The sequence below is a fragment of the Gavia stellata genome, chromosome 3 (genome assembly GCF_030936135.1).
Source record: "Gavia stellata isolate bGavSte3 chromosome 3, bGavSte3.hap2, whole genome shotgun sequence".
Taxonomy (NCBI): domain Eukaryota; kingdom Metazoa; phylum Chordata; class Aves; order Gaviiformes; family Gaviidae; genus Gavia; species Gavia stellata.
The window spans coordinates 50556838-50576626 of NC_082596.1; the positions used below are offsets into that span (position 1 = coordinate 50556838).

The window sequence follows — 19789 nt, forward strand, 5'->3', positions numbered from 1 at the left end:
ATTTTTTGTTACTTGATTTTTCTTGTAGAAGAATTGTAGCAATTACAAAGAGGAGAACTTCACAGGGCAGGCTAATATTAGCTATCTAGGTGTGCTAAGGACCACATATCAGACAACTGCCTGGCTCTGCAGCTGTGTTGAACTCACAAGAGTAGCCATCATTTTTATTTAAACATAAGATTTGCCATTTAAGCAATTTAGTTCATCTACTTCTCAGTGTGTTGATGGTGAGGACAAAGCCTAGATGTAATTTGTTCATTGGTATCAAATTTTGTAGCACAGAATTACGCTTTTTAAAAAAGAAAAAGTAATATTTCTCCTGTTCGCTAGTATTCCTTTTAAAAACCAGAAAACTATCGACATGAAATACGTTCGCAGCACATGTAAGCATTATCTTTGAATGTTGTTTAGGTCTTCATTTCTGCCATGTATTTTCACTGAGGCTTCACTACACTGTGACATAGCTTGTGGAGGCGTTTTCTGTCTTTATTACTGTATCAGTTAGGAGTAATTATTTAGGAAAAAAAAAACTTTCTATATTGCAATTTAGCATTTCACCATCAGGAAAAGGATATAGGAACTATACTGAAAAAAATTTTCCCCTAACCAGAAAGAGAGGAGGAAACCCAGAGTTTGCTTTCCTAAATTACATGTTCTTCCAGATTGATAGGACCTGACTTGTACGGAAGTGTTCTGTTGCTTCTCATTCTGGGCTTCTTTTCCTCTTGCTGAATGCTGTTATACAGATAGCTTATAAATGGGTATCTATATTGTCTGTGAGATTTATTTGAAATGTCACTTAAAAAGCAGTCATTAAAATGTTTGTATTCCAGCAATTACCCTCCCTTAAGCAGTCTTCCTTCCAAGCTATAAATTGAGACATCGGCATTATTACATCACTGTTATCTGTGAATTGATCATCTAGATGGAGGACTAACCCGCCAGGTGACTGACCATCCAAGGCAGCCTGGTTTGGGTCTAACAGCATTTCACCTGCCGTGGCAGAGCATGGCACACATTGTCACTGTGTCACTTCCAGTGGCCTGAGCTAGCATCGCTCCTGATGGAGTAAGCTCTTGCGTGGGGGTCTGGAAGCTTATGGGAAGCCTGGTCCTGAGACACCAAATAAGAGCCAGAGGTTTTTTTCTATCAGAGTTGTTACAACCTTCCCGTTATTATGAGTGATTGATGGGTGAACTTATTTAGCCCAGAATATGGCATTACCGAAGCAAAGGAAAATCTTCACTTTTTCTAAATAAGTGTAGAAATGTTTTGAAACTTAATGGAAGTTCTTCGCTTTGACTGAGAGTTTATATCCTAAAACAAGCCTAATTAACTTTTAAAAACTAAACTGCATTTGAAAATCAGCCTGAAATGTCTTGCAAAAGCACTTTTGGGAGTCCTTATTGGCCAGAAGGGGGGGCAGTTGTATTTTTAAAACACAACTTGAGGCTACATTGTCAGGGCTGTGAATGGCTGGTTGGAGACCTAATTCTGCACACTTTCTGTGTGACAAAATCAGCTCTGTGGATGACATTGCCCTTTTCTGAGGAGGAGCATATTGTGATAAAAAGGACATTTGTCACAGTTGCAAAAGGTGGATTAGGTAACCCTGCTTTGTGTATCCAGTCTTGGTCTTTTCCTGCATGCCACTGCCTTGCCCTCCTTAAATTGCTCACCTGCTCTGTCTCTCTGCAGTTAACTATCTATTATTAACTATCTATATTAACTATCTAATTTTGCAGGAAAATTGCATTGTCTTGATATGTGGAAGGTGTCTCTAAATAAAGCTGTAAAAAGTTCATTTTGGGACAAATGGTAGACACTTTTAAATGGATACTAGTGAAGCTGGTGATGGCCCTTTCCATACTAACTTCCTTTGGACTTCCGAGAAGTGGAATAATGTTTCAAAGTAGAAATCAATTTCATTTTCAAGTCTATAATTTAGCGCACAGTTGCAGAAGCACTGCATATTTGATTTGTAGTAATATGACCTCAACAAAAAGATTGGAACTGGGATGGATCCTAATAGAATATCTCCCACAGAAGGATTCTGTTTATTTTCAATACTGAACTTGAAATTTTATATCCAGGATAAGATACTTACCTGGCTTAAGATCCTGTAGTCCCCTTTAAGTCAGTGCAGCAACACTGAGTTAAAACTGGCTGCCAGAAATTTAAGTGAGGGAGAAGTGGCTCCACAGAAAATGAATGATGTTACAACTTGACAGGAGCAGGAGTGCAAAGGGGCAAAGATCAGGAAATGTCTTGTTGAGAGGTGGCTGAAACAGAGAGGGGATGGGGAAATTATAAGGATGCTGTCCTGGTGATCTCCTGCTAGGTAAACCCCTCACTATCTGTGGGGATCTGGGACCTCTCACATCTTGAAGACCACTGTTGTTCCTGTGTGGTTCTTAGCTCTTTCTAAAGCCTAAGCAAAGTTTGGTGAAATATGACACAGATAAAACGCCAAGGTAGTATCTGCTTCCAAAAACCTTTGGCTACAGTTATCATCTTCACTGGGTCTTGTTCCCTTTGATCATAAGACATTTGCTCGTTTTCCTTGAGCACCTTTTTTGTCATTTATGTATATATGTATACATGTTCATTTAACAGCAGCAATAATCTACCACTCTGCCTGAGCAGAGACATCCAGAAATGGTATGCACTCTGCTTTCCAGTACCTGTTTTTAACTACCTTTGCAACTTCAGGGTAAATCCTGGCACCAACGTACAGCCTGATTAGCTGTAGCATGTTAACTACTGCTAAGGGAAATGGAAGGAAACAAGAACAAACCTTGTGCTTCTAACTGTGTAACAGCCTTGGCTAAAAAACACATTACAGACCGCCAATCAAAATGTGTCTGAAGGCAATCCTTTATGTTTCATCCTTACCACTCAGATTTGTCTGTGTTGTGGTCTTAACATATACTCCTACATGTGGTTTTGCCCAGTGCCTCTCAGGAGCTCTGAAGAACTAACAAGAATATGCGTACTTGCGTTTAGAAGCTGAAGTTGTTTGCACAGTCAGACTTTTGGGTTAAAATCCCACCTGTGTTTGAGCTCAGACTTGAGTCTGTCCCTTCTGCAGTGAAGCTGCAGGTTGGGTCAGGAGGTTGGTCAAAGTGCTCCACAATATCTGTCCCACTGTTCTGTCCCTGAGGAGCTCTTTCCTCAAGGCAGACTCCCTTGCAGTGGCATATCCAACTCTTAGTCTTTTAACACCTCTGACAGGGAGCATTTCCCTTTCCGCCCATGGAGTTGGGAAACAGTAAAACAGAAAGGACTGTGATGAAGCAGTGTACTTGCTAGAGCTAGGCTTGGACCAGGGATAACTGCAGCTCTGATGTACTGTCAGTATGTATACACCTTCTGCCAAAAACTCAAACCTCTATTAAATGACTAAGTTTGTTGCACAGACCATGTTGGGGAATGACAGGATCTGAAGGATACTTGAAGTACGCACATAGTGTAATAAACCTATATTAATATGAGCCAAAACGTCACAGTTCAGTCCAGACTCCTTGGTTTTCCTTGTGCACTGCTGTAGTTTACTTCACTACTCTCCTCTGTCCCCTTCATTCTCTCACATGACCTAGGTAGGAAAAGTTATGTCCATGTATGCCAGCTGCCAAGTGCTGCTACTTTGAGGTTATCCAATAGGTACGTCCCTTGCTCCTATTTTCCCAGTTTGGGGTCATATTCCTCAGCGTTACTTACTTTGCTCCCCCAAAATTAAGAGTTTGAAAATCTTCAAGAGAGCTAATCCATTTAGCCCACTAAACAAACTGAACTATTATTTCCCTTTCATGTGCTTCAGAGAATCACATAATGGTTGAGGTTGGAAAGCACCTCTGGAGATCATCTAGTCTAACTCCCTTACTCAAAGCAGGGTCAGCTAGAGCAGGTTGCCCAGGATCATGTCCAGCTGTATTTTGAGTACCTCCAAGAATGGAGACTCCACAACCTCTGGGCAACCTGTGCCAGTGCATGATACTCAGACAGTAGGAAAGTATTTTATTATATTTAGATGGAATTCCTTGTGTCTCAGTTAGTGCCCGCTGCCTCTTGTCCTGTCACTGGACACCACTGAAAGGAGTCTGGCTCCATCTTCTTTACTCCCTCCACCTCCCCCCATCAGGTTTTTATATACATTGATAAGATCCCCCTGAGCCTTCTCTTCTCCAGGCTGAACAATACCAGCTCTCTCGGCCACTGCTTGTATGTCAGATGCTCCTATAATCCCTTAAATACCTTTGTGGCCCTTCACTGAACTCACTCCAGTATGTCTATGTCCACGTCCATTTATACGCTGGACTCATTCCAGTATATCCATGTCTCATGTACTGGGAAGCCCAGAAATGGACACAGCATTCCGGTGTGTCTCACCAGGGCTGAGCAACGGTGAGGGATCACCTCTCCTGATCTGCTGGAAATGCTCTGCCTAATGCAGCCCAGGAGGCTGTTGGCCTTTTTTGCCATGAGGACACATTGCTGGCTCACAGTCAACTTGTTCTCCAGGACCCACAGGTCCTTTCCTACAAAGCTGCTTTCCAGCTGTCCAGACCCCAGCATGGGGTTGTTCTTCCCCAGGTGCAGGACTTTGCGTTCCTCTTTGTCAGATTCCATGAAGTTCCAGTTTACCCATGTCTCAAGTCTGTTGAGGTCCCTCTGAATGGCAGCATAACCCTCCGGTGCATCAGCCACTCCTCCCAGTTTTGCATTGTCTGCAAACTTGGTGAGGGTACACTCTGTCCAATCATCCAGGTCAGTAATGAAGACGTGAAACAGTTTTGGACCCACCATCAACCCTGGGGCACTAGTGATTGGCCTCCAGCTGGATTTCGTGCACAACTGTTTGAGCCTAAGCAGTTTAGCCAGTTTTCAGTGCAACCCACTGAACACTTATCTAGCCTGTACTTCATGAGGACATTATGGGAGTCAGTGCCAAAAGCCTTACTAAATTTGCAATAAACAACATCCAGTACTCTCCCCTCACCCACTGAGCCAGTCATCTCATCGTACAGGGCTATCAGACTGGTCAGGCATGATTTCCCTTTCATAAATCTATGCAGCACGAAGTCCAGCTGGTGGCCAGTCACCAGTGGAGTACCCCAGGGGTCACAGCTGAATAAAATACTGTTTAACTTCTTCATTACATACCAGGACGATGGGACGGAGTGTACTCTCAGCAAGTTGTCAGAGGATACAAAACTGGGAAGAGTAGTAGAGACATCAGATGGGTGTACCACGATTCAGAGGGACCTCAACAGGGTGGAGAAATGGATAAACAGGAACCTCATGAAGTTCAGCAAAGTGAAATGCACCTGGGGAGGAATAATCCCCTGCTCCATCATGCTCCCAGGAACTGAGGTGAAGCTGACCAGCCTGTAGTTTCCTCAATGCTCCTACTAGCCCTCCTTGAAGACAGGAGTGACATTTGCTTTCTTCCAGTCCTCAGGAACCTTCCTCCATCACCATGACCTTTCAAAAATAATCAAGAATAAGCTCACAGTGACGTCCTTCAGCTCCCTCAGCGCTCATGGGTGCATCCCATCAGGTCCTGTGAACTTATTTATGTCCTGTTTGTTTAAATATTCCCTAACTTGATCCTCCTCCACTAGAGGAAGTCTTCCTTGCTCCAGACTTTCCCATAGGTCTCAGGGGTATGGGATTGCTGAAGGCCAGTCTTACTAGTGAAGACCAAGGCAATGAAATCGTCAGGTATCTCAGCCTTTTCCATGTCATCTATCACCAGGTCCCTACCCCATTCAGCAGTGGGCCCACATTTTCCCTAGTCTTCCTTTTGCTGTGGATAGACCTGTGGAAGCCTTTTTTGTTGCCTTTCACACCCCTCCCAGGTGGGTTTGGCTTTCCTAACCCCCATTCCTGCATGATCAGACAGTGTCTCTATATTCCCCCAAGTCACCTGTCCCAGCTTCCACCTGTGGTATGCTTCCTTTTTATGTCTAATTTTTTTCAAAGCTCCTTTTTCACATATGCAGACCCCTACTACCTTTGCTTGATTTCCTCCTCATGGGGATGAACCATTCCTGAGTTTGGAGGAGGTTATCCTTGAACTTCACCTAGATGTCCTGGACCCCTCTCCTCTCCAGGGCTGTATGCCGTGAGTTTCCTCTAAGCAGGTCCGTGAACACCCTGAAGTCTGCTCTCCTGAAGCGCAAGGTTGTGATCCTGCTTTTTGCCTTGTTCCATCTTTTCAGGATCTTGAACTCTGTCTTCTCATGGCAACTGCCGTCACCTGACCTTCACATCTCTGACCAGTCCTCCCATGTTTGTAAGTGTGAGGTCCAGCAGCCAGCCTCTCATTGTTGGCTCTTTGATCACTTCCGTTAGGAATTTGTCATCAGTACACTCCCCAAACCTGGATTGCTTGTGCCCTGCTCTGCTACTCCTCCAGCAGATACTGGGTTGGTTAAATTCCCCTGTGAAAACCAGAGTCTGCGAACGTGAGGCTTCTTCCAGTTGTCTGCAGAAGACCTCATCTACTACTTCTTTGTGATCCGGGCCTCTGTCACAGACACCCACCACAGAGTGAGTCATGTTGGTCTGCCTTCTAGTTGTGACCCACAAGCTCTCCACTGACTCTCATCTGTCCAAAGGCAGAGCTCCATGTGTCCCCACTGCTCTCTGAAAGGGTGACTCCCTGCCTTGCTGTCCCAGCCTGCCCTTCCTGAAGAGCCTGTATCCATCCATGGCAGCTCTTCAGTCCTGTGGGCCATCCCACTGTGTCCCTCTGATCCCAATGAGACTGCACACAGACCTCTAATTCCTCCTGTTTGCCCCCTGTCCAGCGTGCAATAGTGTACAGGTACTGTGGAGAGGCACCCAGCCATGCTGGTTTCCCAGAGGAGGTGTGAGAGCTTCCCCTGTCATGCTGTTCTGTAGGTACTCACTTGTTTACATGCATATGCTTGAGGTGGGCACCTCTGAGCCCTGTCTGGTTGACTATGAGATCCCTCCTGCTCCCCCTGCACATTTTGTTTACCAGTAAGCAGAAGCTGCATTTTTTAAAAATTCATTTTCCATTCATTATGTGATATCTGATCAGCTAGGAAAATCCGACGGGAAAAATTGTTCAGGTTTGCCCTACACGTAACATTTTCTTCCTCCTAGGCTGATCAGGGCTGCTCCTGATACCATGCTCTGCCCACTTCAAGTTCAGATAACATAACAGTCCTTCGCTAATTAAATAATAAATAGTACCAAGATGGTGAATCTCAGAAAAATTCAGGAGTAAGTATTATTCAAATAAGAACAGCAGACGCTTTTATTTGAGAACTTTTTCAGTATCCATTTGGAGGAAACCATTTCTCAGGCTGTATAGACAGGAACATACACGCAGTGTGTAAAGATAAAAATATCTTCAAATTTATGAAGAATGATTCTTCTTGTGTAAAAAACAAGCCTTACAGTATGCAACAGACTAAGACGACTGGATTTTCAACAGAATTATTGAAAGAAATGGTGTGAGGTTTGAGCAATTAAAGTCAGTACAGGATGGGAAGTTGGCCTGCAATCCTGATTCTCAGATCTCTGAGTGTCCCTTCTCGCTCTGTAAAATGGCAAGGGTTTCTTACCGATGTTAATCAAAAATTAGGAATCACAATATTCACATGGGGTAGGCAATTATTATCTTTCCTTGTTTTGCAGACATGGAAAAATGAAGTGTGAAGGTCAAGGGACTTGCTCAAAGTTACAAAACCAAACACTGAGGTCCTGGCTTTTGCGCCTACTCTTAACCACAGCGCCGTTCTTTCTCATTATCCCTCTGCTTCAAGAATGGATGGTCCTTGAACTAGTTAGTGTTTGGATGGCACAGTGATCACCTGTGGCACTGCTTGCAAATTAATGCATACCGAGTAGATAGCTATACAAAAAAACTGCTACAGAATAAACTAGGGTATTTTCTTTTAACTATGATAAACATGAGTTAGCCCCTGTCAGTGAAAATAGGGTATGCTACCTTTCAGTCAGTGTGAGGAGGGAGTGTGCAGTGGGTAATTCCCTTTGTCAATTTACAGCCAATTTTGTCCCACAGTAATTTATGAATGCAATCAATTCTCAAGTATTAATTTTTTTTGTAAAATTGAACACATTAATTTGTTTAAAAGTGTATTAATGTAGGCAAACACAGATTTGAGATATTTGCCAACCTAGACTGCATTATACATTTCTATTTATTTTTATTTACCAATAAAGTCATCGAATTTGAATTAAATGCTAATTGTGATTGAGGGGAAAATGCTTTGAGACCTCTAGAGATCTTACTGTGTCTTCCAAAGCAATTTTGGGGAAATTGAATTCTTCATGCCTGAATATACATTAATATTCTTCAGCTGAACCTAGTTTAATTTGAAACTTTTCTTACTATTTCTAAAAGATCGAAATGTCTCATTTATGGTGGAAGATAAGTGTGTTTACCTGCAGACAAGATAGAAATGGATTCTGTTTACCAGCAAAAAATCCCTGTGGATCTTACCACAGCCACTAATGTGAGAAATATTGCCATGTATGCAGAAGCACAGCATTACGTTACAGGCCTCTCTTCTCAAAGGGGATGGTGGGTTTTGTGGGGAAGGAGTACAGTTGTTTATCATCTTCATTTTTCACATTTCGCTGGTTGTAAATGCCCTGGGTGCCCTAGGGAGACCTGTCTAGTCACGCTGCCAGGCCATCTCCCTCTCAGTCCTCCTGCGGTAACGTTTGAAGCCTGGGACAATTTTAGCCAACTTTGACACAGTTACAGGAGAAGAGCTCAGCAAAGTGAAGGGTGATGGCTGGTCAGAGGGGAAATTTTGTCCTCACTGGGGAAAAGGCAGTCGTTGGTATCCCAACTCTGTACCCATTTCAGGAGAGGGCAGAGGGCTGGCCGGCGAGCATAAATGCAGGTGGTGAGCCACTGCATTGCCCACTGTTGCCTCTTGGGTATGGGCAGGAACTGGAAGTGCTGGCCAAGGAAAGATGGGATGGGGAAACGTGATTGAAACTTCTCCAAAACTAGGCTACCACTTGTGTCGCCGCTTGTAAGAACATCTTGTTGAACAGCTTGTTTGTAGCTTGACGTTTGCAGCTGAATTCCTTTAAAGTAATTGAGGAAAGGATTTGGTACCCAACTCACAGAATCACTAAGGTTGGAAAAGACCTGTAAGATCATCAAGTCCAACCATCAACCCAACACCACCAACTCGAAACCTTTTGGGCTTAGAATCACATTGTTTCCCCGTATAACATGTGCTCTTTGCCTCATTTTTATTCCAAATATCCCAATGGGCATCCAAGCTCCACATTTGGCTACTCAGAACAAACATCTAAGCAACTATTTTAGTAGCTGTTTCTTCACTGTCATTCGGAGGGGCAGGTTTGGAAGGAAACCAAATTGCCTAAATTCAACTCAAGTCCAGATCTGCGACCTCATTCATCACCTCCCAGAGGAGGCAGCTGAGCCTCGTAGGCTTGTTCCTCTGTGGGTACAGGTGTGCCTCAGTGTTGGCAGGACTGATCCAACCCAGGCACTTCTTATCTCAGTGTGGTGGAAACCCAGAAATGGCTGTCTTGCCAGGAAAGCTCACACCTGCCAGACTGGACAGCATGAGGTATGCCGGGTAGTCTTCTTAACATGGTGTTGGGATATCTGTGAAAAGTAAAAGTCAGTGATTCCCTGAAATAGGGAAGTCCAGGTTCATTTTCTTCCACTGCCCAAGCAGATTCAAGCCTACAACTTCTGCTGCCTGCAAGACCCATGTTATGTGCCTCCTGTATAAAAAAGTGAACAAGAGAGACAGAGAGAGAGGCTTATCTGGTGTCAGGTGGTTACAGCACTCCCTGGAAGAGGGGAGCCAGGGTTTCAGTCCCAGCATGCAGGGCTAGTTAACCTCCAGGGTTAATGCCCAGCAGTTAGATGACCCTCCTGGCAAATATGTCTACCCATGCAGATGGGGCACTGGGGACTGGGTCTCCCCTGTGCAGGGTGGGTGTTGATCAGCACGTGCCAAGACATGGTCCCTAATACCTCTGGATAGAAAGATGTTGGCGTCCAGCCTCAGGCATCAGCCCTTGTCTTTAGAGAGGAAAACAGATGCTGTTTAAAATATGAAACGTGCTCAAAAATGCCTGCCTGGCTTGAATTGTGAACATGCAAGAGGCATTATTTATTTTCTTCTTCATAAAATGACTGTGTATATGAATTACCATGCACTTGGAAGTAATGATTTTGAGAATTCCATTTGTCAACAGAGGGAACTGTTTAGGTTATTTGACTTGCTTCTGTGCTTTAAGTTATGAAAAAGTAGGCATGTTAACATTATTTAATGAACTCAAATAAGAGACCAATATGTAATATACAGAGATTACCTAAAAGTGTCATCTTCAGATTTAAACTCCTTGTATACATATAGTAAACCTACCAGTCAGTGGAACCCAAAAGTCTTTTTCTAATATTATTCTTCATAAAATGAGTATTGTGTGCTTAGTTTGAGTCCATTTTGAATTTCAGGTTGTTTAAGCTGCTTTGCTATGACTTTGTCCTGTACAGAAATAAGAGTGAGTGCTGATGAAGATTTCTGGCAGGGGAGATTTCAGGAAGATTTCTGACCGCAGTGGATGACTTAGGTTTTATTAACAGCGTATTCACAGAGGAGGAGGACTGTGCTCAGAATTAAATGCTGTTTGAACAAAGTGGTTTACCTGTACCGAAAACGAGTGCGACTTCCATAGGAAGGAGGTTGAGCTAAATATGGCCAAGTATTAAGTGGTCCATGATCTCAAAGTTGCCTTTTATTAACGGTACATCTTAGCTACACATCTAGAGACAAGCACTCGTGCAAACTGGATGCAGACTCTGTCCACACACAAGCTCTCTGGGCTGCAATGGCTCCGTGCTTATTTACAAGTCCGTAAGTTATACTGCAAAGAACCAGCCCCATGAAACTGTTGTCAGACAGCTGGAGAAGCGTCATCAGCATTGCACTATCCAGAAGCCAATTTATCATTTATCATCGATCGACTTTGACAATGATTTCATTAGTAATGAGGGGGTGGAGTGCTTGTTTTTATTTTCAATACTTGGTTGCACTTGTCTTGATGAATCTTTAATCTGTCACGCAAACTTACATGTTACTTAGTTTCTGATAATAATAGCATCTTCCTTGGTACTTCTTCTATTAACAGTGCTTTGATCTTTCTTATCCTTCCCATTCTGAGCGTGTTTTGGAGAAACCAAATGTTTTGACTGCGAGGGCGGGAACAGGAGGGAGTTAATTCCAGATTTGAACAAGAATTGGCAAGTAAAATTAGAGATTAATTTCCTTCATCCAAGTTGCTGACCATATGAATCAGCTTGTGGAAGTGGCTCGTGCAGACTGTCTTGCCTCATTAGCACGGGTGACTTTGTGCTTTCTGTAGATGAAGGCAGGGGGCAGGGAGAGGGGGGGAGCCCTGTGCAAAGCCAGGAGTCCTGTATCTGTGAGGGTCTCAGGCGAAGACAAATGGGTTCCTCCTGTCCCCTTATTAAATGGGGACGGGACTACTACTATAATCCTGGTAATGTTACTGTTTATCTTACCCCATTGGGCCTGTCCACTTTCCCCACTGCCTGTGGGCCTGGGTTGTTCTCCAAAACCAGCTCTGGATTGGTGCTCTCCTTTCAAATTTTCCACACCAGCTCATTCCCTGACACTTGGCTGCACCATATAAAAAACCATAAATCTCTTTCTCTCTGCCCTTTCCTTCTTCACTCGCTTTGTCTGTGCGCTTGCCATAACTCCAAGTCACCCCGCAGTCAGATGCCAGACTTTCCGCTAACAGATTCAAGGGGCAATAGTCACTGATTCACAAAGCCATGTTTTGAAAAGCAGTACTTAAAATTATTGGTATCTGTTAATTAAAATTTACCTGCAGTATTTTTTTTTTTACTATGATCAGTTATTCTCATTTGTGTCTGGCTCCGTGTTCACGAGTACCTCCCTTGAACCTAATTGTATTTCAGCTACAAACTATAAAGTTTGCCTCTTAGTCTCTGCAGGAAGCTCTGAGCACCTCATATACTCGTTTCTTTTTTCTTTTTTTTTCCCCCAACTCATTTAGTAATCTTAGAGATGCTTGGTACAAGTACATGTGTTTTAGGGATACATATCTCATAGGAAAGTGTGGTGTCTGTTACAGTAAGGTTTTGCCTGTCAGGACTGATGGCCGCACATACAAAATATTCCTAGATCTTAATCCAGAGGAAAGATAAGCTTGATGCTATTTTGTGTTTTTTTGGAGAACTTCAGGGGCAGAAAGAACTATGAAAGTTCAAAGCACAGTTGTTTCATTCTTCCTCTTCCATAATGGAATTGTGTGTGAGGTATCTCTGACAGAAGTACCTCCGCTAAACTTGCAGTGTTCACAAGGAATACATATGTCAACTCTGGCTTGTGAGGAATGTAGCAGTGGTGATTTGCCCTGAATAAATTAAGATAAGCCAAAAATTCATGACTCCCCTGGGAGGTGAGGGGTTTGTGGTGCCTATATCTGGAGTAGCTGTTTTAAGCACAAGTGATGAATCAAGAGATTTATCTCCACTGCACAGAAGGTGAAGCACCTCATCAGCAAATGTTTCCTGTCACTTGTGGCCAGCCTGGATAGTCTCTCCATTGGGAGCTCCTGTAGGGATTTGTTTAGCTCACCAATGTTACACTACACAGCTGCTATGATACGAGAAAGTTGTGAGCATATTTACGTGTTAGCTCAGGTAGCATAGTAGTAGAGGAGTCTGGCCATTCTGAATTATGCTTTGCAAATAGTCTTCTAACACAAAAAAGTTAAGGATAATCCCTCCTTTTGGCAGGCTTAAGAAAACTTGCACATACATGCGTAAGTATAGTTCTACATGTTTTTACAGCTAAAGTGTGAGGTAGTAATAGCTCCAGGCTTCACTGGCTTGCTGAAGATAGGAGTCATGCAAACTTTTCCTCATACTTCAACTACCTATCAGTTCTGAGCCATCTGCCACAATTGTGGACGTCTGCTGAAGAAATCCTTCTAACTGTGCCCAATTAATGTGAAAAACTTGACATTTTAAGCAAATAAGGTTTAGGCTGAAACTATATACTACCTTTTCAAAGATTCACACATGCCTACAATCCAAGTAAGAGGATGTTTGGTTTATAGCCCTCCAGTATTCAAGCTATCTTCATCTAAATACCTACATTAAGAGACTGATCTCCATGTGCTCCCTGATCAATATAGAATCAGAGAGTGAATCAGAAAATGAACTTTGTCTCAGAAGAGCCTTTCTCTGTCTGTTTTCTACAGAAAGATCCTAGGTAAACAAGTAAGGTCTTGAAATTATATGGTCATTATAATACAATCCTCACATAAGAAGCAACGTAAAGAAAGACATTTATACAGTGAAATGAAGTGTCTAGTGCTCTCAGTTCATGCTGAACTTTGGCAATGCCAAACATGTCTAGTGCCAAAGAAATGGGATGTAAGCGAAGATACAATGTACTCCAAGCATGTATTTCAAACTCCTGTCATGTCATCACTCGGGGGCCTTTGCTTCTTCTCATGGGCAAGCTTCTGTAAGTATGGACTGCAGAACCCCTGCCTAGGCTGATCAGAAAACACAAATGTTCTGTCCTTCTAAATAATTGTTTTTCATAAGTTTCATTTGCAAAAAGGTATTTCAACCCATTCTTGTCTTAGGGAATGAAGCTTTTAATCATCTTTGCATATCCATGTGTTTGCAGAGTGCCCATATTAGCTATTTAGTGTAATAGTGCTGAGAGTGTCCTCAGGGCACTCGAACCTGCAACAGTCAAGTGCAAGCCACAGTAAAAAGCAGAGTGCAGTAGGCTCCCAGGTGATTCATGCAGTTGCTCCTAAGAAGCATCTTAGAGGACTATTTCAGGAAGCGTGTTTTAGGACAGAAGACATATTAGCTAGATGTTGAGAACCAAACCATACATTACTAATAAATACTTACAAAGTAGTTATTTGGCAGCAAATAAAAACATGATGAAATAGAATATTTCTTTCCTGCACTATTCTTTGTCCTACGTTTTCTGTTGGACTCACTTAATTTTATTATTCTTGTTAGTAAAAATTAAGATCCAGCACTAAAGCATTTAGGAAACACAATACTGTCTGCACTGCAGGCCATTAAATCTTTGTAAATCAGCCCTGGAATATCATCCTTTCCAATACATCATTATCTTTTTGCATGGCGGGTTCCTCTAATTGCAAACTGTCTAGATGAGATCCCACCCGTGCATTTTAAAACCACCACAAAGAGTAATTGGATGAGTCTTAACTATTCTTGGCAGTAGTCAATCTCTTCTACCCCAGTGGCTTGTGAAGGTATTAAAGGAAAGGACAGCTTCAGTGTGTGTAGAAGAAGGTATTGGCTACATATTTTTACAGTGAGCAGAAATCCATTTGTGGATGGGGAGGAGCAGGATATCTCCAGCAATAAAAATGTCAAAACAAATCCATGAACCCATTAATGACTCAAAAATGCCTTTTGTTTCAGCAGCTTCACTGAGTTGCCTGCCAGTAGCCAAACACCACACTAACACTGTTAAATTCCTTTTGCCTTGTAGTTAAACTAATTTTTAAATCTGTCTTCAGTTCCTGCCTAGCTAAAGGGAGACAGAGGTGATGTGCATACTCTTCTAAATTGGACTCATAACCATTTCTTAACTTCCTTTCAAATGTGTTAATACAAACGGAGAACAAGGCACTCTGCATAATTACTGGCAAGGGTGCAAAACTTCACTGGATTTTAATTCTCGGATGAAATGTACACAACCTGCTGCATAGGTTGTCAGCATGTCTCAAGGACAGCCATGCATCTATCCAAAGTGACCATGGAGTTCATTTCCCATGCCAGGCAGCTGGTTCCCAAACTTAGCAGCTCTTTGGAAAGCTATGAATGGCCATCCCTGCACTTGGACGCTTGGCTCAAAGAGTTTGGTAAGGACTGTTTGCATGGGAAGATCTGGATCCAGAGAGACCGATATGGGATTACCTGCGTGCTGCCTGTTGTTGGTCTATGTTCAGGCGTTTTCCAAAATAATGGTGCTCAGCAGCTTGTGGGGTGGACTGTTAGGAACATAGATATAATGGACAAGTTTTTTTAAAAAAATGTTTATTGCTTTTGCAAGTTTCTTCTCCTGTTCCCGCTGTGAGAAGAATCAACATAACATGGTTCTGATCTTTGAAGTGTCATAAAATGGGCATTGAAAAGTCACTGGCACCAAGAGGAAGCCAAAGAAGGTACCTCACTTTTTGTAAGCCTAGTATCATAAAACATTAAAATCCTTTCAGAGTGTGTGGCTTTCAGCTCTCTCATGCACATAACAGTGGTAGCTCAACAGGCCAGACTGTCAGGTAGTTTTCCATAAGAAATATGGCACTATCTATTCAACAATTTCTGTTAGTTTCCCAAGAGAACTTTCTAGTTAAACATTTCTCATAAAAAGTAAAGCTTGATTCATCCCTTCATTCATCTCACCTTTACTAGCTACTAACCTAGTTACTCAGGCAAGTGTACAGGAAGCTTTGATCGCTTCTTTTTTTTTTTTGAGTTGGAAAACTTTCATGGCAATGTAACAGCCATTTATGCCTTTGAAAATTATCACTATCCATTCCCATTCTTAGATAGAGGAAGTTACAGCCAGCATTTACTGCAAGCACACTATCCCTCGTGGAGCTTATAATACCATTTACTAGCCAATACTGTTGCATTCACTACGGGATATGTGTCTCAATGAGAAGGGGAAGTGGAGAGGGGAAGCAACTAATAGCATTTTACATATTTAGATAATTTTTTTTTCCTCAGAACTTCCCATGTCATTGTTTTTCCCCTAGGTCTTTTTTTTTATTTTCCTTCTGTTTGGGGCTTTTTTTCCTGATAGATTCTTTCTTCTTTTGCCTCATCTCGCTTGGAGGGAGCCCCTTTCAAGTGACTCCTGCTGTGCATATGTTGTTCCTTTAGGGTGTTACCTGAGATTTCCCTGAATAGTTCTGCCCATCCTTCTCTGAAGTCTTTAATCCCATGAAAAATCCTTCAGTAGTGGTTCCTACAGCTGCATTTACAGTTTCTGAGTCTGAAATGCAATTCTCTTCCGGTATCTCCTCAGGTTATCCCCTGAGGTTGGTCCTGGATCCCAGGCGGACTGTTTGAAATGGAACAAAATCAAAACCACACACCTTCCGGTCTGTCCTTTTCCCTCCTAGCCTGGTGGAACCAAGGCATCTTCCACTAGTTCAGGATGGCAGGCTGAATTCAGAAGGTTGAACCTTCCTCTGAAGTGTAGGGCTCATTTTAGTGACTTTAGTTTGAAATTCAGATGGTTTAAGTGTGTTTGCACTGAAATATCTCCTGAAATAGACTGCTAAATTCAGATTACATGCCATAGGAAATCATGAAGTACTGCTGCCCTCTCTTGAATTTTCTCTGCATTGGGGAACACCAGTACAGTCACATATCACTGGAAGATGTCTTCTAAATTATAAAATTCCCCAGAGCCACACCGATGAGTTTACAATCTTTGGTTACTTTAGCATTGTAGTGTAACTTTATTCCTACTTCTGTCGAGCCTGGTATTGTGTGGTTGATTTCTGTGTAGCCCTTATTTTTCATTTTCACCTTTTTAAGTTCCAGGTTTTCCTTTTAAGGTCAAAGCATTTAATTTATTTGTAAGTCTGTGGTTTTGCAGTAGCACTTGTGAGTCACCATTCACTGTGATGCTGAAATTCCCTGTCTAATCGTCATTCCCTGTTTTACTACTACCACTGCCTTCTGTTATTGCACACTAACTATGCTCCTGAATTCTTTCCGTCCTAGGGCAGAAGGGATAAATCTCTAGGCACATGTGTTTCTTTTGTTTTAAAGAATGAAATATTAGACAAGAGAATTAAAAAAATAGATGATATTAGAAAAACAGACCAGGACAAGCTGAAAGAATTCAACTATCCTTTTACATCTCTAAAAACACTGTGACAGGCACTCTCTCACAGATGTACAAATCCTGCGTGTCTCTGTTCTTTTATTTGCTTTCACCATTGCAAAAATCATTTTGCTCAGTTCAGTGAAAACAAAGACCTGATCATCAGGGGTTTGCAGCAATACAGAATAGCCTGATCCCCCGGTTTTGTTTTTTGTCATTGGAAATTATTACACTGCAAGGTAGGCTAGCTTTTCTTGGAACTGCTTGTTTTTCTGTAGGCTTTATTTCAAACTGGAATTCAAATTGTGTTCCATGCATTACCATTTCTTACATTATTCCTCTGAATTTTTAACAGCCTTATTTGAGTCGGCCTATGAACTTTCCCATCCCCCCAAATCCACACTTATGGTCTGCCAGTCCACAAATCAACTTTCCAGTAAATGTTTAATCAGTTTATGGCAGAAGAGCCTTTTTATGTAGGTTTCCAAAAAAAGTTAGACATGAAATCAGGCAGTCTGTGCATGTGTGTCCATCTGCCCGTTTGGCTATCTGATATTTGCAACAGGATTTTAAAAACGTGTTGACCAGCATTCCCCCCTCTCCAGAAGTGTAACGAAAACAGGCAGCTGTATAGATGTCCCAATGCAGCAGCCTTGCCAATTGAAAGGAGAAAAAATCTACAAGCCTTAGTAGACACACGAGAATCCACTTGGGAATGAGAGAACAGAAATACCCAAACTGCAATAAACTCTTCAGTCAACTTGCATGATACAAGACCCTGGAAAATTTGGCAGCAAAACACAGATCTGAGCTTTGCCATTTCTGCAGCTTGTGGATTGCACGGTGGCTGGGGACATTAGAAGAGATGTTTGGGAGGAAAGTCTCATCTTTTCACATTCTTGGCAGGGTCACTAGTTGATGTTTAGTTAGTTGATGTCATTAATGTTGATGTTTAAATAAGTCAGATGGAGTAGGCTCTAAAGGCACCTATTTTGCCTTATCAGCTGTGAAAGCAGCTAGCTCAGGTGCAGACATCTGTGTTGCAAACACCTGTACGTGCATGCAGCGTGCTGCTTCCCGCTGCCATGATCTACCTCTAAAGGGACAAGAATAAGACCTTTTTGGAGGGGGGATTTCATCTGTTCAACCAGTGCTGTCGCGAGGGGAAGATGTGTTTGATAGAGAAAAGCCCCTGGCCACCCCTGCCAGGACTATCAGCCTCCCTGTATGAACCTCTTCTCATTTCTTAAAAGGTGTGGCTTAAGCTATTTATTCTTGTAGGAAGACCTACTGTGCGCTACCAGGTAAGCTTCAGAAGCATGTATTTCAGTAATCAGCCCAGCTCATTGCTAAATTAGATGTCTCAATCAAGTGGTTCAAAAGAGACCTTGTAGTACTAAATGTGGCTTGGTCGCGAGCACGCACCGCTATCCTTGATGCTATTGCAATATGAATGGGCTGGGCTGGGCTGCGCTGTGTTATAAGCTTTGCTGCTTTCCTTGTTTGCAGGATTTCACACTCCCACCTCCAGGGACACCGAGGAGAGCAGCATGGAGCAGGAGCACTCCTCCTGACCTCAGTAAGCACGAGATGGCTGTCTCGGGTGGCAGGCACCGGCAGAGCAAGGCTGACGCTTTCAGTGTGGTGGCTGCCTCCTTGGTGAGCCAACTGTCTGACCGGCAGAAGATGACCGAGTCAACTTTCAGCCGGTTCAGAGGGGTGTATTTAGCTGCTGCACTGCACCCTTTAAACAAGACGTTAGTCAAGGGTGGCAAGTGGAAGGATATGGATAGCGCCCAGGAAAAGCGCAGGTCCTTCCTGCATGACTTCTGTAAGAAATACAACAGCAGAAAGAAGCTGCGAACCCACCTCGTGCACCTGGTGTCAAGAATTTACGTGGAGGACAGGCACAAGGTCCTGTACTGCGAAGTGCCGAAAGCAGGCTGCTCCAATTGGAAAAGGGTCCTCATGGTGCTCAATGGACTCGCCTCTTCAGCGTACAACATTTCCCATGATGATGTGCACTATGGAAAGCATCTAAGGAAACTGGACAGTTATGACCTAAAAGGGATATACACACGCTTGAACACGTACACTAAGACTATATTTGTACGTGATCCTATGGAAAGACTGGTATCTGCCTTCAGGGATAAGTTTGAACATCCAAACAGCTATTACCATCCAGTATTTGGGAAGGCAATAATTAAGAAGTATAGACACAACGCAAATGAAGAGGCATTGAAAACAGGATCAGGAGTTAAGTTCAAGGAGTTTATCCAATATTTGTTAGATTCCCAACGCCCAGTAGGAATGGACATTCATTGGGAGCAAGTCAGTAAGCTGTGCTATCCCTGCCTCATCAGCTATGATTTTATAGGAAAGTTTGAAACCCTGGAAGAAGATGCCAATTACTTTTTGCAGCTGGTAGGTGCTCCAGCTGAGCTGAAGTTTCCTAAATTCAAAGACAGACATTCCTCTGATGAGAGAACAAGTGCAGAAGTAGTGAGGCAATACTTAAAAGAATTGTCTAAGGAGGAGAGACAGCTGACCTACGACTTCTATTACTTGGATTACTTAATGTTCAATTATACGTCACCAATTGTATAGCACCAGAATAGCTTCAGGCTTCTATCAGATATTTATCATTTTGGGATTCAAAACAACTACTTTGAAATTAGTCTTGAAAGGAAACAAAGTTACTGCTAAGTGGAGTTGTCTTGACTTAGCGGGGATTTTACAAGCTAGAGTGACTTCAATTGACATTAAATTATAGGAGAATGCACCAAAAAAGACCTGTAAACAGCATAAATTGCACTAAAATGCCTGAAAAA

At 42.6% G+C, this 19789-nt stretch overlaps 1 protein-coding gene across 1 annotated transcript in view; it reads left to right on the forward strand.

Annotated features, from left to right (window-relative positions):
* The window catches only part of CHST9 (carbohydrate sulfotransferase 9), an 83787-nt gene extending 64222 nt beyond the window's left edge, over positions 1-19565 (forward strand). Inside the window, exon 3 of the mRNA XM_059815740.1 lies at positions 18468-19565. Coding sequence (XP_059671723.1) covers positions 18468-19565 — 1098 coding nt within the window. The remainder of the gene's footprint in view (positions 1-18467) is intronic.
* Positions 19566-19789: the final 224 nt, after the last annotated feature.